Raw genomic sequence first — 25,443 nt, 5'->3', positions numbered from 1 at the left:
ACCTCGGTTTCTTCTTAGATAAAATGGGCACCGTTACGGAACTTGGGGCGCAGTTGAGAGGGTGGCTGCTGTAACCGGCCGCAGTGGGCCACTTCGGACCCCTTTGGGTGCCCCTTCTCTTTCTGTGTGACTCACGCAACTTTCTGCACAGATGGCACCGTTCTAGGGGCCCCGGATCTGGGAGGTGGTTGGGTCAGCAGTGTGTGTACTGGGGAGAGCGGGGCGCACAAATGGAGAACAGAAAGATACTTTCAGATATTCTGGTTTGCGGCCCGGGTGGGGAGGGGAGGAGGGGGTCAGGGCCGTTGGAGAAGAAGCGATGGTACAAAAGGAGGGGCTGGGTGGGAGCCTCGAACCGCGCCGTGTTCCGGGGAGGCGGAGGAAGGAGAGCAGGCCCGGGGCGAGAGGGAGGGAGAAGCGAGAGGAGGAGTTTTCCTGCCTGGCCTTCGCCCGTTCGTTCGCAGAGCAGCCCCTTGGTCTCGTCCCTATCTTCCCGCCCCCTGGAAGCGCGCTGCGCTGCCGAGCCCAGCGAAGCGCCGGCGCGCCATGGGGAACCCCGCACTCCGGCCCGCGCTGCTGCTGTCGCCACCGCTGCTTCTGCTGCTGCTGCGCGCCCCGCCGAGCCGCGGCTTTCCAGGTAGGAGCCGGAGGCGGGACTGCCTCCCGAGCTCGCCACCGTGACCCCTGGAGCGGCCGCTGGGACTCCTCCGCTCCGCAAGGAGGGAGGCGCCGGGGGCGCCCTTTGTTTGCTCCGAAATCGTCCTTTGCGGCTCCGGGGAGGGGTGACGCGGAGCGGGACTCGCGTCTGGGCACCCGGAGGGGAGAGCGCACCGTCAGCCCCTCGCCGGGCGCCGGGTGCCCTCGCGGCGCCGTGAGCCCGGGCACCTTCTGCGTTCCGGGTTCCAGGGTTCCAGTCAAACCCACGTTGGCATAGGACGCTACGGAAAGAAGTTTGACCGCGGGCTCATTTCTCATCACCCGGAGTTTTGCCACCCACACTTTTGCTCAGGGCTGGATCCCGGGAAGGCTGGCGGCTTTTCCTGGAATGAGTCTCTACTCCCTTCCACTCTCTGACCCAGGCATCCCCTGGGGCCACAGGGCGTGAGCCAAGGTAGAGCGACGCTTGGGGACAGCAGGGGCGCAGCTTGCCGCACATCTCCCAACGCCCCCCTCCTGGGGATTCCGAGAGTGTCTGTGCCTCTAGGGGAGAGGTGCCAGCTGAGAGTGGTGACATGTGGCATGCGCTTGGTTAGCACCGGGGAAAGAGGACTACACACGCGCGGCTCAGCTGGGGAGGGGGTGAGGCTTGTTGCTGGAGCACGAAGTCTCTAGCGTCTAATGGGACTGATGTTCATTGGGGTTTTCTGGTGTTGGCAAAACCCTCTTTGGAGATGCCTTTTACAAAGCTCCAGCTATTTGCCTCGCCTGGGAATCTTAGGTTAGGAAAGAGCTTCCGGGAAGCAGGGCAACGTGAATGCAACCCTTTTACACTGGAATGGAGAGGAAATCCATGGGTGCATCTTATACAGTGTTAATGGGAAAGTGGGTAACTTGGACTATTGGACTGGCAAGTATTTATTTGGCTTTGCATTCAGCACTGTGGCGGTTTAAATCTGGGGTGTGAGAAATGAACCCACTGAGTTCTTGAGTGAAGAATAGGTGTTCCCAGATAGTGTGTTTGAGAAATATGGCAATGATGTGCTGGAAATCAATTATTCTGCACATCCCCACATGAGTGAATGAATAAAAACAAATGTGTAAATTAATAAACAGAAGCATCTGTGTCTTGAGCTGACTTTTGTAAGTTTGTGCTGTTTTGTAGGAACTTATCCAAAGCAAAGCAGAAAGGAGACTATCTTCAGGGCCTGGCAACTGTCATTTCTGTGGTGCGTTAATGTCCCCCCCTTCACCCCCCTCCCCCACTGTCTTTATTAGGAATCAGGTTAACATGAATCTCCAGGGGACGAGGAATGCAATAAGTGAGCAAGAAGCAGCTTTGAGGGGGGGGCGGGTTTAGAAGGCTTAGAAGCAAGAGACTTTTTTTTTCCATGCTGGAACTGGGTGGCTTCTGTGAGCTGCCCGAAAATCTAGTTGAGTCTCTCTTAAGCGGGGGCGTTTTCTCCTTTTCCATCTGATCTCCCACCTCTTCCTCACCCTGCCTTCCTCCCTCTCTCTATCAGCGTCTACCTTTATACAGTATAGCTTGGTGCCAAGGGGCCAGCTGCCCACAGAATCGTGGGCTTGCCAGGTTGGGCATTCACTCCTCCCTGTCTTTTGGGACCTGCCCCCGGCTGCCCTGGTTCCCTCTGCCAGCCCACAGGCTGCCCCCAATTGGTGGCCTCCAAGCTCCTCCTTGCCACCCCCTCCACTGATTCCTAACCTGTCCTTCTCTGATTCTGCTTCCCCCACAAAAGAGCTGAAGCTGATCGGAGCTGGCTATGGAAGTGCCTCTTTTGGATCCTCTCTTCGCAAGTTTCAACAGGGTCTCTCGAGAAATATTACTCCTGCTGGGGCTGTCTGAATCAGAGGAGGGGATTTCAGTTCAGGCTGGAGGTTTTGGAATACTGGGGAGCAGAGATGCTCTAGACCTGTATGTCCCGAGGAAAATCAGGTCATCTGAGCTCACTCTAAGTGCTGGGTGACAGAGAGATTTTAAAGATCATTTCAAAAGCATTCTCTTAGCAAGTGGACATCAGGTCCCCAGTAAGAGAAGGTGAGGGGTCTTGAAGCCTGTAGGTCTGAAATAGGGGGATGGGGATCCAGGGCCCCAGCAACATCCCGATGATGTAACTGAGACCGCTAGAAGGTCTCTGGAGTTCTTCGATCTTGGCATTTGATGCAGTTTTTCTGGACTTCTGATTTATTCTTCACAGCCCTGCACAGATGCAGTGTCTGTAAAAACCCACATGAAGTGAATGGAAAGTTCATAGCAAACTTATCTGTGTTGAATTGTGTTTGTATGCCTATAAGAGATGGAATTTTTGATTCTTTTCTTAAATGAACTCTAGAAACCTTATTTGCATCTGAGATTTTGAAGGCCCTCTCCACCTCTTTCTGCAAGCAAGGCTGAAGATGGGGAATGAGCGTCGTGGCTTACAGCTGGAGAAAACTGGTAAAGTAGTGTGGATCCACCAGTCAGGAAAACCGAGTGAAGTTTGCTAAAAACCAAGCCAGACCAAAGCAGTCTTCTGAAATGCCACATTTGGAGATAAGTATTAGGAACTGAGCACCTTGCTCAGGATGTACAATTGAAGTCTCACCAGGAGAGGCTAGAAATTTCTATTTGGATTTAAAACATGTAATCAGCTGACAAAACTACTCTGCATCAAAAAAGAGATATGCTAGGGAGAGTAAGACATTGTCACCAGGTATTTTCTTTTTTGATAACACTTTCAGGGCAGTATGTTGTTAGGGCTTACCATTTCACAGATTTGTGAACTGAAGGAGACACCAGAAACCATCATTAAAGCACTGTCTTCAAACTTTCCACCTCATCAGTCCTCCCCCCACAATTGAAGCACAACTGTTACTGTTGTAGATTATCTCATTTAATATTCTCATTTCTAGTCTCTCTCATTCTAACTCATTTTACTTTCTCTGGCCAGATGATAGTGTTTTTTTTTTTTTTAATTTTTAATTTTAATTTTTTTATTTTTTAATGCAACTTTATTGAGATATAATCACATAACATACAATCATTCACAGTGTTCACAGTATCGTCATATAGTTGTGCTTTCATCACCCCAGTCAAACTTTGAACATTTTCATTACTCCAAAATGTAAAATGAAAATTAAAATAAAAAAGAATATCCAAAACATCCCATTCCCCTCTTCCCCTCATTGTTCATTTACATATTAAAATACAGTTTAATTGAGATATATTCACACACCTTACAGTTATCCACAGTGTACAGTCACTTATTCACAGCACCATCATACTGTTGTGCGTTCATCACCAGAAGCAATTTTTGAACCCTTTCCTTACTCCAAAATAAAAATAAAAGCAAAAAAGGACACCTAAATCTTTCCATCCCCTCCACCCCACTCTATTCTTCATCTAATTTTTGCCCCCATTTTTCCACTCATCTGTTCATACACTGGATAAAGGGAGTGCGAGCCACAAGTTTTCACAGTGTCACAGGCACACTATGCAACCTGCGTAGTTATACAACAGATGATGGTGTTTTATGTACAGTGTTACTTTAGTGTGGGTTTTTTTTTTTAGGTCACATTCCTCCCCTTGTCATAAACTATGAGCATATCCATGTTTCCTCTCAAGTTAAGTGGAACATCTCTTCTTGGTGGATGCTGCTTCCTGCATCTAGAATGCTCTCCCCCCAGCCACCTGTTTGTCCAAATTCTGCCCATCATCCAGTGACACCCCCACTTTTATGAGAACTCTCCTTGATGCCTCAAATGGGAGGCCTTCTGCCTTCTTTTAAACACCCACAGCTCTTTATGTCTCTCTTGTGGGATTTATCATATCTGCTGTACATCCCAATAATTTATGGACTCCTCTTTATTCTCCTACTGGATTCTGAGCTCTTGGAGGCAGAGGCTGTGCCATGTCGTCCCCTTCTTTGTATGTCTCACGGTGCCTTGCAGAGCACCTTGTGCCAGATGGATATTTGTGTGTATTGAATTAACAATTCAGGTGATGGGCTATTGGATGGGATAGAACTGAGAGAAATGTGAGCACGGATAAACGGGGCTTGTGCCACCAGGGATCTAGAGACATAGGGACTATACTGGCTACAGAACTTGCATTTAAACCCATGAACACCCTCTGTTTAAGCAATAACCTTCTCTGTTGGGGGCTGTAAGATGAGGAACTGACTGCAGTCGCAAGCTGGAGTTTGCATTTATTATTTTTGTTGGCCACTTCTCTCCAGTCCCTTCTAAATGGTTGAACGGTTTCCTTAGTCAAAGCAAAGATGTGTGCTACATCAATTCCCCTTTCAGAGAACACAACTAAAATTGGTAATTGAATGTGAAAAGAGAGTTTAAACAGGAGAAGGTTTACTTTTGCCAGGCCATAGCATAGTATGAAATTGTAACAGCCAATTTATGACTACTACCCAGATTAAAGATTCTTTTCCAAAATAGTGTGAATAATAACCTCTCCTGAGTTTCAGTTGCTGAGGATTTTCTCAGGCCAGCCTCTCCGTTCTCCATTGTATGATTTCTTGACTGCCAGCTTTTAGGGGCCATTGTTTTGGGGGCCATTTAAGTCTGAATCATTGTCTGGGAAATGTGAATTTAGTTCTGAAGTAGAATTAGTTCTGCCTTCTGTAATGAAATCTAGGCTCTACCCAGAGACTTAGTTTTTTAAAGTGGACACTGAATGATGGAGTAGTTATGTGCTTGGAATTCCAGAATGAAGAAGATATCTAATGCCTTCTCTCCAGTAGCTTTTGGTCTCATGGGGAAATAGACACCGAGTTACCTAAAGTAGTAAATGCTGTAATGTGGTTGGGTTGACTAGCCTGGGGGAGCACAGAGAGGAGCCATGCAGAAACACTGGGCCTGGATATTGAAGACAGATGCTGTGGATGTGGGTGCTGGTGATATTGGCACTCCAAGGCCCAAGGAAGGTGAAAGTAAGGGGTCTATAGGCTTTAAGAACATTTTGAAATTGGAAACAAAAATCTGCATGGATTTTCTTTTTGGGGGGGAGAGAGCCCTCTCCCAGTTCAAAACCACTGCTGGCTAGATCGTCCTTGGAAAGTCAATGAGAAAATGTACACTTAATGGACACAGAAGTCAACATGCAAAGTAGGATGAAATTGCCAGTGTAGGTAAACTTCGACTGAACCAATGAGCAGGTGATCTCTTGAGTAATAGCCAGCTGTACACTTTCCAGTTCTCTTCATCTAAAAAGCAACACTGATCAAAACAGATATAAAAATATATTGTAACTGCCTTCGGGCCTGAGATGGCAACTTGCTCTACCCCTCGCTTAGCAGTGTCTGGTACCCCTGGGGGGATGTTTAGTCAATATCCATGGATTAATTGATTGATTGAAGTAACTGCAACAGGAAATCAAGTCATTCTATTTCAAATGTCCCTGCAGGATTTCACCAGAATTTCCAAAATAATGATTTCCATAGAAAAAAGAATGCAAGATAGCAAATTGTCAGAGGAAATTTACAGTACGCCAAACAAAAGCTCCATTTGGACAGACAGCAAGTCAGGGTGTAGTTAATTACTGAGGCACTTAGATATCAAATCGCCCTAGGAACACTATTCGAGGAGACTTAGAAACTCCGGGAATTTCAGAGGGCAAGAATTTCAGACAGATTTAGGGAAGTTTGTGCACGAGAAATGTCATTGGTAGCATTGCCAAGCTCTTAAGTTTTCCAGATGATAATTGGTTGCACCTGGATCTTACGGTTGTATGGCGCACTCTGGCCTCGGAAACTTCTGGCACTCTCATTCCTGAGCTGAATGATTCACTCGCCCGTAATCCTTAGCTCATACTGGATGCCTCTTCATGCATTGTTCTCCAGGGAGAAGATAAATGGGTTTGGACAAAACGGCTTGGATTATCCCAGAGGTTTGAGGTTGTAAATTGAGTATATTGGTTTCAAAACTTTTTTTTTTATGAGTAATAGTCGGACAGACCCAAACATAGAATTCGGGGGCAGATATTCTGCCTTGGCCTTGAAATATCTTTGCAACGCTTCTTCTGCCCTGTTCTTCTCTGGCGAAATTAGGGCTTTAGGGCAAGAATTGAGCCAAGGTTTGGCAGGCCCATTGTGGAGTGGGGAGGAAGTGGTGGCGGGACCATTTCCCCCACCTTCTGAGACTGGGTCCCCAGAGTGGCCATTCCTTATAGGAACTCTGACAGACTTGTTGCCACTGACTCAGCATTTATCATACCAAGGCTCCAATTCCTTTAAACATCCAGTATTGAAATCCTGTTTCCACTTATATTTTAACTCAGCTTTCCCTGGGGTAGGATCATGCTGTTTCACCATTGGCTGCATATGAATCTGATGCCCCCTGCCATGCAAGCATGGCTGGGTCTTGTTCATTTTTGTATCCTCATGGCCTTGCAGGGACCCTGGCTTCTGGGAGGCCCTAGGTGAGTCTGTGCAATGAAATCTGCCTGGGAGCACACTTCTGGCAAGTTCTCACCCACTGGGTGGGTGTCTCAAGTTCTATCTAGAGTCCCACAGAAGTTTCTCTTGGCCACACCAGGCTCCCCTGCATGGGGTATCTAATTCACTTGGCTGCAATCTCAGGGTCTCACATCTGGGGCTGCTTGTCCTCAAGGACTCTGAGAAGTTGCTATCACAAGGTCAGTCCTTGCCCCACATTACTCCCTCTTGGAACCACTTGCTTTGAGCTCTCAACTAACTATCTGTGATGACTTTCTTTTGACAGCTTTATCGAGATATAATTCACATAGCATACAATTCACCCCTTTAAAGGGTACAATTCAGTGACTCTTAAGTTATATTCACAAGAGTTATATATCCATCACCACAATCGGTTTCCATCATCTCCAAAAGAAAGCCCACACCCCTTAGCTATCACCCTCCAATCCTCCCACCCTCCCCACCAAGCCCTAGGCAGCCCAATCTATTTTCTGTCTCTGTGGATTTGCCTGTTCTGAACATTCCATATAAATGGAAGCACATGACATTTGTCCTTTGGTCTGGATTATTTCACTTAGCATAATGGTTTCAAGGTCCATCCATGTTGCATCATGTATCAGTACTTCATTTTTTAATTGCTAAATCAAATTCTGTTGATGGCTATACCATAGTTTATTTACCTGTTCATCAGTTGGTGATCATTTGGGCTACTTCCACTTTCTGGCTACTACGAACAATGCAAATGTCATGTGCAATTTTATGTATGGACATAGGTTTTCATTTCTCGTGGGTCTATACCTCGTAGTGGAATTTTCAGGTCATATGGTAACTCTATGCTTAACCATTTGAGGAACTGCCAGACACTTTCCAAAGTGTTTGCACCATTTGCATTCCCACTAGCAATATATGATGGTTCAATGTATGATGGTTCCACGTCCTTGCCAGCACTTGTTATTATCTGTCGTTTTTTAATTGATAGCATTTATCCCAGCTCATTAACAGCTTCCACTCAAGGGGTGAGTGACAAAATGATTTCTGTTCTGCCAAGGGTGGCAGGATATTGGCAAGAGTCAGCTAAGGATGTCTGCCACCTTCTCACTGTTGGCTGCAGGGCCACTGCTAGCCCTCATGACACCTTTGAATGAATTAGAAAAAGGCACCCCTCTGGGAACCGTGTACTTCCATAGGCAGAGGGTATGGTTGGGAAACATATTTTGTGCTCATTAGGAAAAGGATAGACTTGGAGAGTGGAGGGCAGGCTGGGTTTGATATCCCTCTTATTCTTTTGGTGGGTGTAGTAGTGGGTGTTGGAAGTGGGAGCACACTTCTGGCAAGTTCTCACCCGCTGGGTGGGTGTCTCAAGTTCTATCTAGAGTCCCACAGAAGTTTCTCTTGGCCACACCAGGCTCCCCTGGGAGATACCCTGAACAACCTTACGTGGCAGTCCTAGATGTTGATAGCTCAGCCCCAGGTGGGTCAGAGCCATAAACCCCATATTCTTTTAGGGTTTATGACTATTCAAAAAAAAAAGAGCAAAACAAAAAGCTGTGCTTGTATATCAGCTGCATCCCTTCTCCCCAAAGTGTGGTCCATAGCTAGCAGCCAGCAGTATCATCTGGGAGCACATCAGAAATTCAAACTTTCAGTCCCCATCCCAGACCCCCTGAATCAATATCTGATTTTTTTAAAAAACAAGATTCCTGGGTGATTCTTATGCATGTTGATGTTTGAGAAGTACTAGTCTGATGAATGAGTTCAGCCTTTTGCCCAGACAGGGTGGACTGGCTCCTGCCACACAATAGCTTGCTTCCTTTCCTCTCTCCCTTTTCCTGTTGGCTTTGCATTCATCATTGAATCTTTTGGACTTCCTTTCCTAAATTCCCCGACATTCCTGAGATAAGCATATGCAGCCTTTAGGTTTTTATTCCTTTCTCTAACTCAAAACAGCCCAACCCTTAGGGGGTCCTTGACTTCATTTCCTTTTAAGTCTTCCTCCAGGAGTGCAGCCCTTGCTTGGCCTGGCCTCAAGCCGCCCATCTTCAGAATGATTGATAACTGAGTCTTTCCATGGCGTTTCTCTCTGCAGCTAAGATGAATTATAAATAATTTCAACTCGTTAAGAAAGTCACACTAGGTGTGTGATCAGCTCCCCTCCTGCCTGTCTGCTAAGACCTTGTCCTGGGGCTGAGAAGAGCTGGAGCTGACAAAGACACAAGGACTACACATTTTTGTACCAGAAATTGATGCTACTGGAATTAGGGAGGATGCAACACATTGAAGGATGGATGGGACTGAGACAAATGGGGAAGTCAGGAGAGCACACCCAGCCCCTTGCATTAAATGCTCAAGGACCCAATAATTGGGCAAGTCAAGAAGACAGAACTGTTAACAGCACTAAAAGGGGGCCTCTCACCATTTCAGGGGGGTCACAATTCCCAACCCAGCAATGGTATTTGGATAGATTGCATTTGGCCCACCTGGGGAGCCTGATGACATGCGACTTTCCCGGCCCCACCCATATATATTTTGATTTGGTAGGTCTGGGGTGAGGCCCAGTAATCTAGGGCAGGAGTCTGCAAACTAAGGCCACATGGGCCAATTATCACCTGCCGCCTCTTTTTAATATGGTCGGTGAGCTAAGAATGTATTTTATGTTTTAAAATGGTTGAAAAAATCAAAAGAATAATATTTCATGATGTGAAAATCTATATGACATTAAAATTTCAATGTCCATAAGTAAAGTTTTATTGGAAAACAGCCATGCTCATTCATTTGGGTATTGTCTATGGCTGCTTTCCTGCCACAGTAGCAGAGTTGAGTGGTTGTAATGAAGACCGTATGACCCACAAAGCCAAAAATATTTACTGTATGGCTCCTTACAGAAAATGGTTGCCAATCCCTGATCTAGGGCCCTGTGACTCAGTGTGACTTTGAGAACCAGCCCCACCTGGGGGCTTTATAGAAATGCAGAATCTTGAACCCCATCTCAGACCTATGAACTCAGACTCTGCTTGTTTACAAGATCCCTAAGAGATTCGGATGCACATTAAAATTTGAGAAGCACTGATCTAGTTATTTATGAGGTTCCCCAGGTGATCCTGTGGGCAACTGGGTTTGGCAACCATTGAGGTAGATTTTGTGCTGCTTCCGTCCTCACTCAACCCAACTGGGGCTGCTTCTCCCCAATGCTGAGGTTCAGCTCAGGACTCATCCTGGCCTTAGTTAAGCAGAGGGCCTTCTAAGACATCTAGGCCTGCACGCTATACACTATTACTGGTAATTTATTTGACAGATAACTGGGTATCTCATTCTTTATGTTTGAGACTTGGTAACCTCCTGGTACCTTAGACCCCCTAGAAACTAGGACCCTACTTTATTCTTAGCAATTCTTGGCCAAAGCCTGGTGTCCTGATCCAAGGCTGGAGGCCAACGGCCCTTTGCTACCTGCTGATAGACTTGCTTGATGCTGCCTGGATTTCTGGGCGGTAGACTCTGGCTTCCCCAGATCTGCCAGAATCCTGCTCTGTAGTATGGCCGGCAGCCCTCCACTACTCCCTATCCCTGGCCACTGCTGAGGGTTTGACTTGGACATTGGTCTGTCATCACTTGCCGTTTCTACTAGATCATGTAATTTTTCTGCTGATCGGGACCATTTCTGAGCTGCACAGGTACGCCTAATAGAACGTTTCCCAAAGTGTCTTCCTTTGAAGCACTGCTTCCAAGAGAGGTGAATTAATAGGTATTCTATGGGCAGCAAGATACATTGTAAATAAGTTGGCCTGGGTTAAGTAGGTTTCTTTATTGCAAGACTGGTCAGAAGTATTAATAACCAGAGATAACCCAAGTGTGGGCCACAGACCAGCTATACCAGCATCACCCGGGAATTGTTAAATATGCCAATTATTGGCTCCTGAATCAGAAGCCGGGGGAGGGGCTTGTGATCTGTGGTTTAACAAACCCTCTGGGTGATTCTAATGCATGCTCAAATGTGAGAACCAGTGGTGTGGACCTTTTTAAATTGTTTTCTCAGAGCATCTCATTAGGCTAGTATTTCATATTTGTTGTTTTTAATGGGAACCATGTTTTTGGTTTTAGGACAGGCCATTTGGGAACATGACATTGAATTTCTTGAAGCTTTTACTGGTGGCAGCGACCACTGTAGGCATAGGGGGAAAACAAAACAAAACTAAGCTAAAAACCTTTGGGTAGCATTGTTTGCCCCACATCTGTCCCACTAAGCAGTTGTGCACGTACTTAGAGGAAGTTTCCTCAAGTTGGAAGCCACCAGCTTTGGGCTATTGCAAACATGTGTTCCTTCAAATGTGCTTTTGTGTATTAAAATGTGGAGAAAGCTGGGGAATGGCCCCTGGGATGTATCATATCTCTGTCTTCTCTGCACAATTGCCTCCTCTCAGAATACTCTCCTCTCCTCCTCTGCACAACATCCTCATCCAAATCCCAAGCCCATTTTTCCGGGCCAGCCAAGTCCAAATGGCTTTCACCAGTGGCCTTGCCCACAGAGTGATACTTCTCTCACATGGCTCTTGGCACAAGGTGACCGCCCTTTCCTTCTCGGAGCTCGGCTCACTCCCGCTCATTCTGGAGCTTCTTTCTTTGCCATTTGCTATCAGGGCCAGTGGTGTCACAGCCTTGGGCCTGCATGTGGACATTTTCACTCTTTGCTACAGAAGATTTGCAACTGCTGTGTGGTCTCTTAGCTTGAAAGTAAGTCCCAGTGACATTGAGGCTTGACGGTGAGGTGGAAGGAACCACTAAGTTATTCTGTTCTCTCTGTGGGTTGGCTGTTGAGGGTAATGGAGATGAGTGAGTGATGAGAAAGCCACCCAGGCCTTGATTTTCAGTCAAGGTGACTGACAACTTTGGTTTCTATACTTCTTTTGGGGGCAGAGACTAGAACTCTTAGGTTAGAGTTTTCTTGGCCTGGTGGTCTGAATAGTTATATTTCATCTTTGAAATGGCCCATTTGATATTTCAGGTGAGCTGGAACTCACCACTGATGAATGCAGTGTAAAAATGCCTCTAAAAATTGTAAAAGTAAATCATGTGCATTGAAAAAAAATTTAAACAGAAACATATACTGTGGAAAGCAGGCCCACCTCTCATTTTCCTCCTGACTCCGTTCTCTTTTTTCAGAAGTTGCTGCTCTTAATAGCTTGATATATACTTCTAGACATTTTTCTATGCATATGCTTTTTATAAAACCCACAAAGGGTGAAAATGAAGATATTACTGCATGCGGCAACATGGGTGAATCTCACAGACATAATACTGTGTGAAAGAAGGCAGATGCAAGAGTCGATGTGATAATAACATTATATGAAGTCCAAAAACATGCAAAAGTAGTCTGTGGTGATAGAAGTCAGAATAGGGGTTGTCTTTGGGGATAGCGACTGGGTGAGGCTACAAGGGAGTCTTCTGAGGGTGCTGAAAAATGTTCCGTATCTTGATTGGGGTGGGGATATCACGGGTATATACATATATAAAAGTGTATTGAGCTATATACACTTAAAATTTGTGCACTTTACTGTATATGTTATACCTCAATTAAAAAGGAAAAAAAAAAAAACCAAAGGTGGGAGGGAGGGGTTGTATAAATAGCTTTAAGTAAGTTCTGCAACTTGCTTTTTTCACTACAAAAATATATTTTGATCAAACTTCCATGCCATCACCACTCCTCTAGAGAGCATCTCAGAAATGTGTGGTGGTGATTTCAATAGTTGCAATGAGGGAGAAAGGGGTCCTACTGGTGTTTGGTGGGCATGGGCTTAGAGGGCTAAACTCTTTGTAATGTGTAGGAAAGACCTGGACAATAAAGAACTGGCCCTTTCTAAATGCCCGTAGCACTCACATTGAAAAATTCTGTTTTAAATTTTTGCAAACTGTTCTGTTGTCTAGATGTTCATAAAATAGGTGCACCTTGGAAAGATGCATCTCTTGCGTGGATGTTCGTTCTGTCTTTGTTTAAATGAAGGTGAGGGAGGCCTCAACACCTGATATGTTTAGGTTCTTGATTTATTTTTGCCTTCTGAAAAGAATTGTAAAGAAGTGTAATCATCTCATTTGCCGGGAAACTGAGGCAATTTGATGGCCCCCGAGTGTGAATGTGGTGCAAGGGAAAGCGCTTCTCCAGCTCAGCGTTTTAGCGCCCTTACTCTGTAGCTCTCTGCTGCCACGTGGCCTCAGCCAGTGCCTTCTGCCTAAAAACCCTGTGGCATCCTCCCACCTTTCTTGAATTTTGAGCGTGTCCCAGTTGTCCTTTCCAGAGACCGTTAAATCTTCAGAGGACCATGTGTCACATCACAAATTGCTTTTGTTCTGCTGTCTTGTATTACTTCAAAAGCTAGACCTCTTTTTGTCTGTTTGTGTTGAACGGGGACAGTCAGACTCCAGGGCTTTGGTGATGCCCCTTGGTGGGGACGGTCATTGGCATTTGTTGAGGGCCCCTTCTTTTGTCTGACCTCCTTAGATTTACATGCCTGTTATTTGCCTGCTTCTCCTCACCCCCAATTTTAGTTGATGGTCAGGGACACACTTTAGCCCTTCCTAATATTAAACAATAGAAGGAGGTTAAGTTGGAAAAAATATTATTTTTCCCTTGGATGAGAATAATGTCTTCATTTATTAAGTTATCCTTGTAACGTTCTTTTGGTTAGCTGTGTAAAATATGGCTGCAATTAAAAGTTTCACAAGCCACATGCTGTCTTAATTGCCTTGCCTAATTAAAGGCACAGTGCCTGGGGACTGTGGTTACCATCAATTTTGCCCAGAGCAATTGGGGCAAGACCCAGTGCAATGGCAGGCTTCCTTCTGGAATCTTGCAGAGAGAAGGAATGCTATCTCAGGTGAAACATCTGTGGAAGCAAGGCTGACTCTGAGGAGCACATGTCTGGCAGGGATTACTCTCTTGCTGGCCTCCTGCCTTACCACCATTATTTTTTTTTCCAGATGAAGTCAAATTAATATGGACATTTAAGAGCAGCCTTAATGGGGAAAGAAGTTGCATAAGGGCAGTGGTGGGATGCAAAAGAGAGAGGAAGAATCCCCAATAGGATTGAGACCCAGTTGCCCACAGCAGGGATCCACAGCGGTTGCCTAGTAAGCAGTACTCTTACTGCTTTTCTTCTCTTCCCTGTCTCCCTGTTCCGGTTTGCTACTGCTGCCATTATGCAAAATACCAGAAATGGATTGGCTTTTATGAAGGGGGTTTATTTGGTTACAAAGTTACAGTCTTAAGGCCACTGTGCTGGTTTGAATGTATTATGTCCCCCAGAAAAAGCCATATTCTTTGATGCAATCTTGTGGGGCAGACATATTAGTGAGGATTAAGTTGGAACATTTGGATTAGGCTGTTTGCATGGAAATGTGCCCCACCCAACTGTAGGTGATAACTCTGATGAGATAATTTCCATGGAGGCATGGCCCCACCCATTCAGGGTGGGCCTTGATCAGTGGAGCCATATAAATGAGCTGACAAACAGAAGGAACTCAGTGCAGCTGAGAGTGTCATTTTGAGGAGGAGCTACAGCCAAGAGGGACACTTTGAAGAAAGCACAGGAGCTGCAGATGAGAGACAGTTTGAAGATGGCCATTGAAAGCAGACTCTTGCTCCAGAGAAGCTGAGAGAGGACAAATACCCCAAGTGCAACTAAGAGTGACATTTTTGAGGAACTGCAGCCTAGAGGGGAATGTCCTGGGAGAAAGCGGTTTTGAAACCAGAACTTTGGAGCAGACGCCAGCCATGTGCCTTCCCAGCTAACAGAGGTTTTCCAGACACCATTGGCCATCCTCCAGTGAAGGTACCCGATTGCTGATGTGTTACCTTGGGCATTTTATGGCCTTAAGACCGTAACTGTGTAACCAAATAAACTCCCTTTTATAAAAGCCAATCCATCTCTGGTGTTTTGCATTCCAGCAGCATTAGCAAACTAGAACAGCCATAAAGTGTCCAAGGTAAGGCATCAACAATAGGGTACCTTCACTGGAGAAAGTCCATTGACATCCGGAAAACCTTGGTTAGCTGGAAAGGCTCGTGGCTGGTGTCTGCCTGTTCCCAGGTTGTGTTTCAAAATGGTGTTCTCCAAAATGTCTCTGTAAGCTGCAGCTCCTCTCTCAGCTGCTGTGCGCTCTTCAGAGTGTCCCTCTTGGCTACAGCAAGCTCGCTCCCTCTGTCTGATCTTTTATAGGGCTCCAGTTAACTAATCAAGGCCCACGCTGAATGGGCGGGGCCACACCTCCATGGAAATAATCTAATCAGAGTTATCACCTACAGTTAGGTATGTCACATCTCCATGGAAACAACCTAATCCAAAGGTTCCAACCTAATTCACACTAATATGTCTGCCCCCACAAGATTGCATCAAAGAACATGACATTTTGGGGGACATAATACATCCAAACTGGCACACTCCCCCAGTCCATCACTATGCTTCCTGGGATCTCCTCCTACATGAGCTACTTGCACACATGTCCTTGTCTTAGGGTCGGCTTTTGGAGGAACAGACGCTCCAACAGACAGTGGCTTAGCTGTTTCCGATCCAGATTTCTTTCTACCATACCACTTGGTTCCTGTGGAATAGAGCTATTGAGGGCTACTCAGTGAGGGAACTGTAAGAGAGACTGCTATGATGGAAGCTTGGAGATGGTTTCAGTTACTTATGGCTGTGTAAGAAACCACTCCAAAACTTAGTGGCTTAAAACAGTGACCACCATTTATTTGCTCATGATTCTGCCTTTGGGCAGGGCTTAGTGGGGATGGCTCATCTCTGCTCCACATGTTCTTGGCTGGGCTGGCTCATCTGGGGCTGGAGGATCCACAAGAGCTTCACACCCATGTCTGGCACCTCATCTGGGATGACTAGCATGGCTGGGATGTCTGAACCTCTGCATATATACCTCTGCAGTCTTTCATTCTCTAGTTCTTCTCTTTCTATGTTGCCTTATGCTTCAGTAGGGTAAATAGACATCTTTACATGAAGCTGGCTTCCACGTGAATGAAAGACAAAGCTGCTTTCTTAGATTCTTAAGGCCTAAGCCCAGAACTGACACTGAATCATTTCCATCACATTCTATTGGTTAAAGCAGGTCACACGGCCTGCCCAGATTTGGTGGTGGTTGTACTGGATAGACCCTACCTCTTAAAAGGGAAGTGTGATATGTGTGTGCATTGTGGGAGGAATTATTGGTGGCCAACTTTTTAGACAATCCACCAAAGGACTGGTTTATGGGGGCATATTGGAGATGCGACTTTAAGTTCCCAGGATGTTGTCTGGGTGCATTCTACCTAAATGCCGGACCCAAGGTTAGCCATCCAGGTATATTAGTTAACTACAGAATTTGGCCTGCCAGATTCATTGTGAGTACATCTGCAGCCCTGGGGATATCCAGGATTCATTGCCCAGTGCTTACTGGTGCTAGCACCACCTCCACCCATACTAGACTTCTCTCTCTTATTTCCATCAAAGGCACAGGCATTGTTAAACAAAAAATGAACTCAAAATAGATCATAGACCTAAATACAAGACCTATAACTATAAAATGTCTTAAAGAAAGCAAGGAGACCGTAGGAAACAATCTTTGTAAGCTAGGATTAGGCAAAGAGATCTTAGATACGATACCCAAATGATGATCTATAAAAGGTAAAACTGATAAATGAGACTTCATCCAAATTAAAAACTTCTGCTCTTTCAAAGACAGTTAGAATGAAAAGACAAGCAATTGACTGGGAGAAAATATTCAGAAATCACATATCTGACAAGTACTAGCACCCAGAATATACAAAGAGTTCACTAAACTCAATAATAAAAGAAAACAAGCAACCCAGTTTTGAAAATGGGCAAAATATTTGAACAGACATTTCACAAAAGAGGGTATATGAAAAGATGCTCAACATCATTAGTCACCTACTAGCTGGATGAACTTGGCCAACTCAGTGTCTGCTTTCATTTGCTATATGTGAATAATGCCACCTGCTCTCTTAGGGAAGTGATTTCTTAAGTGATTTGCAAAATGTAAGGCTTAATTACAACTCCCTCAAACAGCCTACACACATTTCTGCTCTTTGTAGAGGGCTGACTGGTCGTTTTCTCAGTTTTCTTACTGGACTTTACATGACAGACACTCACAAATTGCTGGCCATGACTGTTAGGTAACCACTGGCCACTAGCAATTTGAGGCAGATCATTTACTGTAAGCTCAAGTGGACGTGGGTGTTTCCCATCATGCTTTCCCAAGCCAGTCTGGTTTTTAGGGCTCTCTAAAAAATCTCCCAGTGTCTACATTTTCCACCCTCAAGTGTCCTAGTATCCTTTCATTTCAAGGAGCTTGCATCATTTGGGCCCTGTAATAAAGGGCTTCGGTGTTCCTTGAGACCATCCATACTAAAGAAATTTGCTTTGACCTGTGAATTTTTTCTTAGAATTAATCAGTGATAATGGGTTTTATGATTCCTCGAGACTATGGATACTTAAAAGAATTTACTTTGACCTTGGTTTGTTCCTTTGAATTCATTCTCATAACTAATGATAAAGTCTGAAATGTATTATTTTATATTATATATTATTTCTTCAGTGCTGAGTTCTTAATAAGGACACTGATTATGTAAGGAGTAAGTAACAGAATATATTTTCTTATAGTTTCTAAATCTAGAAAAGGATGCTTGGATGAGCAGCTGCAAGTCCCAAATAATTTTCCATTTATGTGAATTCCAAAGGCCCCTCTTCATGTCTTTAGCATTTCTTTAACTTTTAATGAGTCCTGGAATAAAGAAAAAACTGTGAGAAGAACATACAGGGCTTTTTTTTTTTAACAGTTTATTGAGGTATACTTGACATATGATAAATTCCACTCAATTACCTTTCCACCTTCTTAAAAATCAATTGGCCATTTTTGTGCAGGGCTGTTTCTGGGTTCTTTATACCGAGCCATTGATCCATCTGTTATCACTCCTCCAATACTACATGGTCTTGATTATTGTAGCTTTAAATAAAATAAGCCTTAAAATTGGGTAATATGATTCCTTCAACTTTATACTTTTCCAAAATTGTTTTGGCTACAAATTCCATAGAAATTTTAGAATCAGTTTGTCTGTATGTACAAAAATATCTTGCTGGGATTCTGATTGTGTCATGGCCCAAGGGAGCTTTTGCAGCCAAAGGACTAAAGAAGATGCCAGGCACGTCCTGAGGCACGAGCTTTTTGATTCAGGGCTTACTTACAAGGAAACGGAAGTCATCTGCTCTGAATGGCGGCGAGTTCAGAGCTCAGCGTGTAGGTGCTCTGCACTTTGTGGGGGGCTGACCAGCCGGTTATAAGGGCCTGAGACCAAGACATTCCGATGGGTATGAGAGCATAAGGTGGGAGCAGGGGTCTTGTGACATAGGGAAGGATCTGTAGTCATTAGGGAAGAGGGGAAGATTATAGATTATCTTGTAGATAATAGTATCTCAGGGAGTTTCAGGGAGGAGGTAAGCTATAGGTTACATTTAGCTCTGTGGCCTGATTTTGCAAGGAGAGGAGGTCAAACCTTAACTGTCCTAGGTCACGGGAGCTTCTGTGTGCACAGTCTTCAGGGCCCTTGGGGAAGGCTCTGGGCCTGGGGCTTCCACAGATTGGTATTGTGTTAAATCTGTAGATCTATTTGGGGACAATCTATGTCTTTTCTATTTTGAATCATCCTGTCCATGAACATGGACTTTCTCTCCATTTATTTAGGTCTGTTTTTATTCTTTCATCAATATTTTGTAGTTTTCAGTATACAGATCCTGCACATATTTTGTTGGATTTATAACTAAGTAGTTATTGGAAATGGAATATATATATATACACACACACACACATATATACATATATGTGTATATACATATATATATATATTTTTAATTTAAATTTCACTTTCCAATGGCTCATTGCTAGCATGTAGAAATGCAGTTGATCTTTGGGCATTGACTTTGTATTCTATGACCTTGTTCACAAACCAAAAAGAAAACTGGGTGATTTTCCCTACCCCCTCTGAGCATTAGGAGTCCCCTTTTCCATTTCCTAAGGCAGAGCTAGAGGGCTTCTCTTGGAGCTCTCTCTGTTTTCACCCATTGTCCAGTTCTGTGTTTGTACTCCCTCAAGTTCAATCCAGAGGCTACTGCAGGAAAAACAGGAAAGTAAGAATCAGTTCAGTGTACTTGAAATTCTGGTTTTCTCCAGTCTGCCTTCTACTGTTTACATTCCTTAAATCGCTGTTCAATGCCTTCTGTTCAGAGTTTTTTTTTTTTTTTTTTTGCTACATTTATTGGGAAAGAGACAGTTGAGCATGATTACGCACCTTACCCAGAACTGGAATTTGTGACCTTTTTTTTCTTTAGCATTACGTTACCTTTTTCATGGTGGGTCAAATAGGTGATTTCCTTCCCCCTTTCCTTTCTTCTTTCCCTTTCTATGTTCCTTGTTTTCTTTCTTGACTGTGGTGCCAAGTAGATGGTAAGATCTTGATAAATAATTTTTTTCTGGTTATTCTTTTTTTTTTTAGATTAAAGTCAGTTTTATTGAGATATATTCACATTACCATACAGTCATCCATGGTGTACAATCAACTGTTCACAGTACGATCATATAGTTGTGCATTCATCACCACAATCTATTTTTGAACATTTTCCTTACATCAGAAAGAATCAGAATCAGAATAAAAAATAAAAATAAAAAAGAACACTGAAATCATCCCCCCCCAATCCCACCCTATTTTAAATTCAGTTTCTGTCCCCATTTTTCTACTCTCCCTTGATAAATAATTTTTGACTTGACTTGTTGCAGATGGTGAAAAGTCTTTGGCATGAGGCTTTATAAATATTATACTTTAGAGACATCATCTGCATGCTTATCGTTGGAAAACACTTTGCTTTTTAAAGATACATCTTTCTACTAGGATGAGAAAAGAAAAAATTCATAGTCTAAGAAATGGGGACCACTGCTCTTATGAAGCTTGAAGGTTCAAATGGTACAATATAGCTGCACCTGGCACAGATATGTTTCTCTTGTTCCTTTAAGTAAACGCAGCCCCCTCCAAAGCATTTTTTTCATGAGGCAATGCCAATAAAGATATGCTAATAATTGAATAAAGGAATGTAACCATGAAGAATGATAATTCATCAAATGCCATACGTCCTTCTCTTACGTCATCGGATTGCTCATCTGAGGAGTGAATGAGCAATTCTACCTGCAATCTGTGAAGTGGAAATCGTGGAATTGGGCAAGAGTCAATAATGGATGATCTTTCGTGGAGATGAGGCTTTTGTTAAACTTTTCAATGAATTGCTTTTATGTTGGCCCTTGCATTTGTATCATCAGACATTAACAGCTTTAAAATATCAGTGAAACAGTGTCCATAACAGAGTGAACTGTGAGGAACTGCTTGGCTTCCTGCCCACTGCCTTCCCCACTCCTGCCCTAGATGACTCCACTTTCTGGCGATTGGCTCAGTTTCCTCCTCCATCCCAGCTAGTTCTGATCGCAGATGAACCAGGCATGGATCCTTGTTTTGGTCAGGCAGTCGAAATTGACTTCAGCTTAATTTCAGTGATAGCTGAGGCTCAAAAGACAACATTTGTATTAACATCCAAGATCTGCTCAAATCGTCAACAAAAGCCACCTCCCCCCATTTAATAGGCTCTTTTGAAGTCTTCTCTTTTGAAACAACCACATTGACACGTAATTCATCATTTGCTCACAAAAACACTTGAGGAATATAAATCAGGAGGTAAGTCTAAAATGGAGCCATAGTGCTTTCAACTAAAAGCACCCAGCCCTGGGATCTGAGATCTTCTCCCCTTCTCTCCAGCCACTCTGCAATTTTATTGATCCTGTTTCTCTCTTCATTTGTATCCTCTTGAAATCAAGTCTTTCCATGTGATACAATGCCTGTGTCTTAATTATACCATCTCCAATAGAATATTTCAGTTCCATGCTTAAAACAGGACAAAACTAAGGCTCTGAGAGATGGTGGGGCTGGCCAAAGTTACACAGCTAGTTGATAGTAGAGTTAGACAAGGATACTTAGCATCCCACTCCATTGTTTTGCTCCTAGTCTTCTAGAAAGACACTGTACTGTTCACAGCAGCTTTCCCTACTCAATTCTGATTTCGTTCAAAACCTTGTAAGTATATGAAAGAAAACCAAGCTGTGCTGTGAGAAATCAGGACAGTGGCGAGATTCTGGTCACATTCTGCTTCTTGATCTGAGTCCTGTTACATGGGTGCATTCAGTGTGTGAAAATTCTTTGAGCTGTGCACTCATGAAACATGTACTTTTCTTTATTTTGTTTATTTTCTAATTGACAGCACTGAAACCTCTTGTTTTTCTCTCTTTAAAATGAATCTGAGACACATGAAATTGAGATTCTCTGAGGCTTTTCTCTCTCTTGCCCCCATCTCTGGCTTTCTTTTCCAACAGGGGAAGGGGCAGGAGCCCAGATTTGTACCCAACAGTGAACTGAAAGCCATAGGTCCTTCCACTTCCCCCAAGGTTGAAGCCATGAACTTCTGTGGCATTTATCACGTTGCCTTTTTATTTTTCCTCTCTTTTATTTTTAGAGTCTTGTTTCACCCTACTCCATCTTTTCCCTCCATCCCTACCTCTCCAAAAGTTGGGTTTTTTTTTAAGATATAAAAGTTGATCTAGGGTCTGTGTGCAAAGTATTATTTGGTATTATAATTTCTGAGACCCATAGAATCTTAACCTTGGAAAGGGTCTTTGAGACAATCTGTTCTCCACTACTCCCCAAATGCAGGGATCACACCTCACCCTCTTGTATCCTCCCCCGTCATGGGAACACTTCCAGACTGAAGGGTGTCTCCAGAGGGTCTCACAGCCCTAGAAAATCCTGCTACTCTCTTGACTAAAACCAGCATCCTGGATAACTTCCATCTATTATTCCTGTTTTTCTCTTGCGAACCTATACAGAATAAGTCTCTCCCCCCAACCCCCTGCTTTTTATCCACGTGGTGGTCATTGAGAAATCAGAACACAGGGATTCTATTTCCCTTAAGTCTCATTTTCTTCAGGCTACAAATCTGAAGTTTCTTCACCATCCCACAAACTTTTAATATGCTTATTTATTTGTTACTAAAGCTAGTGCATATTGATTACCTTCTGGTTTTTCCTTCCAGCCACTTCCAGCGTGTCTGCGTCCTTTTCAAAGTGTGGCCCCAAGAATTGGCCTAAAAGGCCCGGGGCTCCTGGTGTGGTTGGTTCAACCCTGGGTCGCTGTTGCTTCCCCTTTGTTAGAAGCAACTTCACCTGTTGGCTCACGATGTGGACAATTAGCTAACCCCTCTCTCCCAAGTCTACCAGGGCAGATCTCCCCAACACTGGGTGTGTACAGTTTGGCATGGGAAGAGAAGTGCAAGACTTCACATTTATAATCTCTATTAAATTCCTCCTTGTGGATTTCAACTTGGTGATTTCTTCATCTGTCATTTTGCCCATTTGTATCTGATGCTTTCGGTGCCTGGCATTATATCTGCTCAGCCCACCTCTGCACTCACCTGCAGTGGTGGTGGACAGGTGCCATGCCTGCTGACAGCTTCTCACCTCAGATGTCCATCCTTGTGTCTCTGATGCTTTGCCTGTGGGCTTTCTCCAGTGCTGTGGGAGCATGCCCTCCGCCAAGGAGGGGCAGGAGTCAGTAGACAAATACCCCAGCTTCCCATTCCTTGGTTGCCATTTCTCAGAGGCTCTTCAGTGGAAGTGAACCCTGGTTGCCCCCAGAAGTAGCCTGCTTGCTAGCACCCCTTTATGGGCTTCTCTCCTTTTCTTTTCTCTTCCTTCACCTACTTTCTCACTTGTGCTTCCTGGATCAACTCCCAGATGAATTACCTGTACCCAAGTCCTCGTCTCAGGATCTGCTTTGGAAGGAACCCAACTAAGACCCTCTTTTCTCTACCTTTGTATCATCTGCAGATTTATTCTTCTTAATTCTTCTTTCATTGGTAGAACTATACAGAGCCCTCCAGCTTATCGCCTGAGAGGGTGTCACCCATTAACGAGTTGTGAAATCAGTTGGCCATTGCTTTTCCAAAACTAAAATGGAATAAAATAGAAAATACGAGAGGGCATTGCACTTGTGCTCTGGGCATCTTTTATTTTTCAATCATATAAACGTGTATATTCGGTCGCAAGATCAAATTTGACAGAAACACAGCCGGAGTTGAGCAATTTTAGTTTTAGCCTGTTAATTTGTTAATGTTGCTACAGCTTCTCAAGTTTTGAAAAATTCATCTTTAGAATCATGTCACTTTAATACCCCTCATTTATATTAAAATATAGGGAATCTGGGCAGCTTGTGCCATGGCATAAGAAACAAGATACTGCCCTGGCCTTGTCACTAACTCAGCTATCCTTCCTCATGACTGGGAGTAGCAGGCAGTGTCAGAAGCCGCCAGATTCCTTAGAGAGCATCACTGCATTTAGGGCCAGGGTCTGGAAAGCCGGGTCAAGCAGCAAAGCAAGGTCAGTGCCACCCATCTGGGCCTTGGGTTCATCCAACGCTCTGCTCCACTCCCACACTCATCCCTTCCTGCTTTAGTTCTTTTCACAATTTTTTTTTGGGGGGGGTGGATAACTTTATTCAATAATTGTAAAAGTAATGCAGGGCCATTGAAAAGTTCAGAAAATACTGAAAAACATAAAGCTTAAAACAGAAAATCAAATCACCCATAATCCCACCACCTGAAGATAACCACTTTTAATATTGGTGTTTATCTTTCTAGGCACACACATACAGGCAATTAAAATCAAATCAGTTGTTTGGGGTAATCTGCTTTTCTGAAACTTAAAATATGTGGTGGCCATCTTTCCATGTTAATTAATATTTAGCCAACATTCATCATGAATATATTCAAACGTATGGAAAAGTTGAAAGAATTTTCATGGTAAACAGCCATGTGTTCTCCAGCTAGATTTTACAATGAATGTGTTATTATTCTTTCCTCATTGGATATCTATCCATCCCTCTATCCATTAGTACATCTAAGTTTTGATAAATTTCAAACTTATGGACATCATTACATCCCTATGCTTCAGCATGCATACAATTGATTTTAATTAATATTTGCATCATTATTTTTAGTAGGAATAACACAGTTTATTTAATTTAGTAATTTAATTAATTTATTTAACAGTTCCCTACTGATCAACATTAGGGTATTTTCAATTTTTGTTAGTATAAACACCTTTGCAACCAACATCCTGGTTTATGCACACTCATCTACTTATTTCCTTCGGGTAAATTCTGGAAGTGATGTCTGGCTCAAGGTATATGTGTATTTTTAAGGATTTTCATATGCATCACCAGTTTACTTTTCAGAAGAAGTATTCCTAGTTGTACTTCTACTAGCAATATATAAGACTGTCTCTTTTCCCACACCCTAACCAACACGAGGTATTAGTGATCTTTCAAGTTTTTCTAATCCACTGAGGAAATACAGCTCATGGATATAATTTGCAAGCCTTTCCTCATTAGTCCTCTCCTGAATCCCTTTTTACTTCAGTATGGTGATCAGATCCCCTTGGTTCTTCTCTCCTGGGTGGTCAAGATTCAGAGCCCAACTTCCCATAGCAGAGATGGAAAGTTCCGTTGCCTCCATTTTGACTCAGTTTTGTTGCCAAGGACGCAAGAGGCTTTTTCTATCCATCTTGATATACTATCATCAAGCCTTTCCCAGATTTGCTTGACTCACAGAGTTTCTCCTGGGCATCAATAGTGGCAATGGTAGGATATAGGCATACACATTAAAGCAAGAAAGATTTGGGGTGGACTTTAAGGGAAAGCCTTAGACTCTTCTAGATATAAAATGTTGAAGGCAGCTTGAGAGAAGGCTGGGATGGCTATGTCTCCAAACTTCTTTCCATGGGACAGTCTCAGTCCTCAAAGCCAGTGCCTGCATCAGATTATCTTCCAAGAACATTTCCAGACCTAAGACTCTTATTTTTATTTGCAAAGCATGCCTTTTTTTTTTATTTTGAAATAAATTCAAAGTTATATGAACAGTTAGCATGCCTTTTAATTGGAAAACCAAATGATCACTCTTAAGAACTTCTAGGATAAACATGTTCTCATAATTGCAAACAAATGAGAAACAAACCTAACACTCATTTTGTCTCAAAGACTTTTTAATTGCTCTGGGTTTTAAAAAAATTAATTCAATCTTGAGTAGAATGAAAGAATATTTATAAAATATGTTTAAGGTAAACAAAAATGCAACAAACATCTCTCTACTTAACAGGCAGTTAAATATAAAGATCATTAGAGTTACCTTGAAATCCTTGCTATGCCACT

General features: G+C 43.6%; 1 protein-coding gene across 2 annotated transcripts in view; it reads left to right on the top strand.

Moving 5' to 3' along the window:
* The first annotated feature begins 443 nt into the window (after positions 1-443).
* The window catches only part of SRPX (sushi repeat containing protein X-linked), a 91,003-nt gene continuing 66,003 nt past the window's right edge, over positions 444-25,443 (top strand). Inside the window, exon 1 of one of the 2 annotated variants that reach the window (XM_037822210.1) lies at positions 444-637. In XM_037822210.1, the coding sequence (XP_037678138.1) occupies positions 547-637 (91 nt within the window). In that variant the 5' untranslated portion in view covers positions 444-546. Of the gene's footprint in view, positions 638-3,026; positions 3,113-25,443 lie in introns of those variants that run through there. The other variant, XM_037822211.1, reaches the window with a different exon arrangement.

This window comes from Choloepus didactylus, chromosome X (genome assembly GCF_015220235.1).
Source record: "Choloepus didactylus isolate mChoDid1 chromosome X, mChoDid1.pri, whole genome shotgun sequence".
NCBI lineage: Eukaryota > Metazoa > Chordata > Mammalia > Pilosa > Megalonychidae > Choloepus > Choloepus didactylus.
Note: the sequence above shows the minus strand (reverse complement) of the source record. Positions and strands in the feature narration are given on the sequence as shown.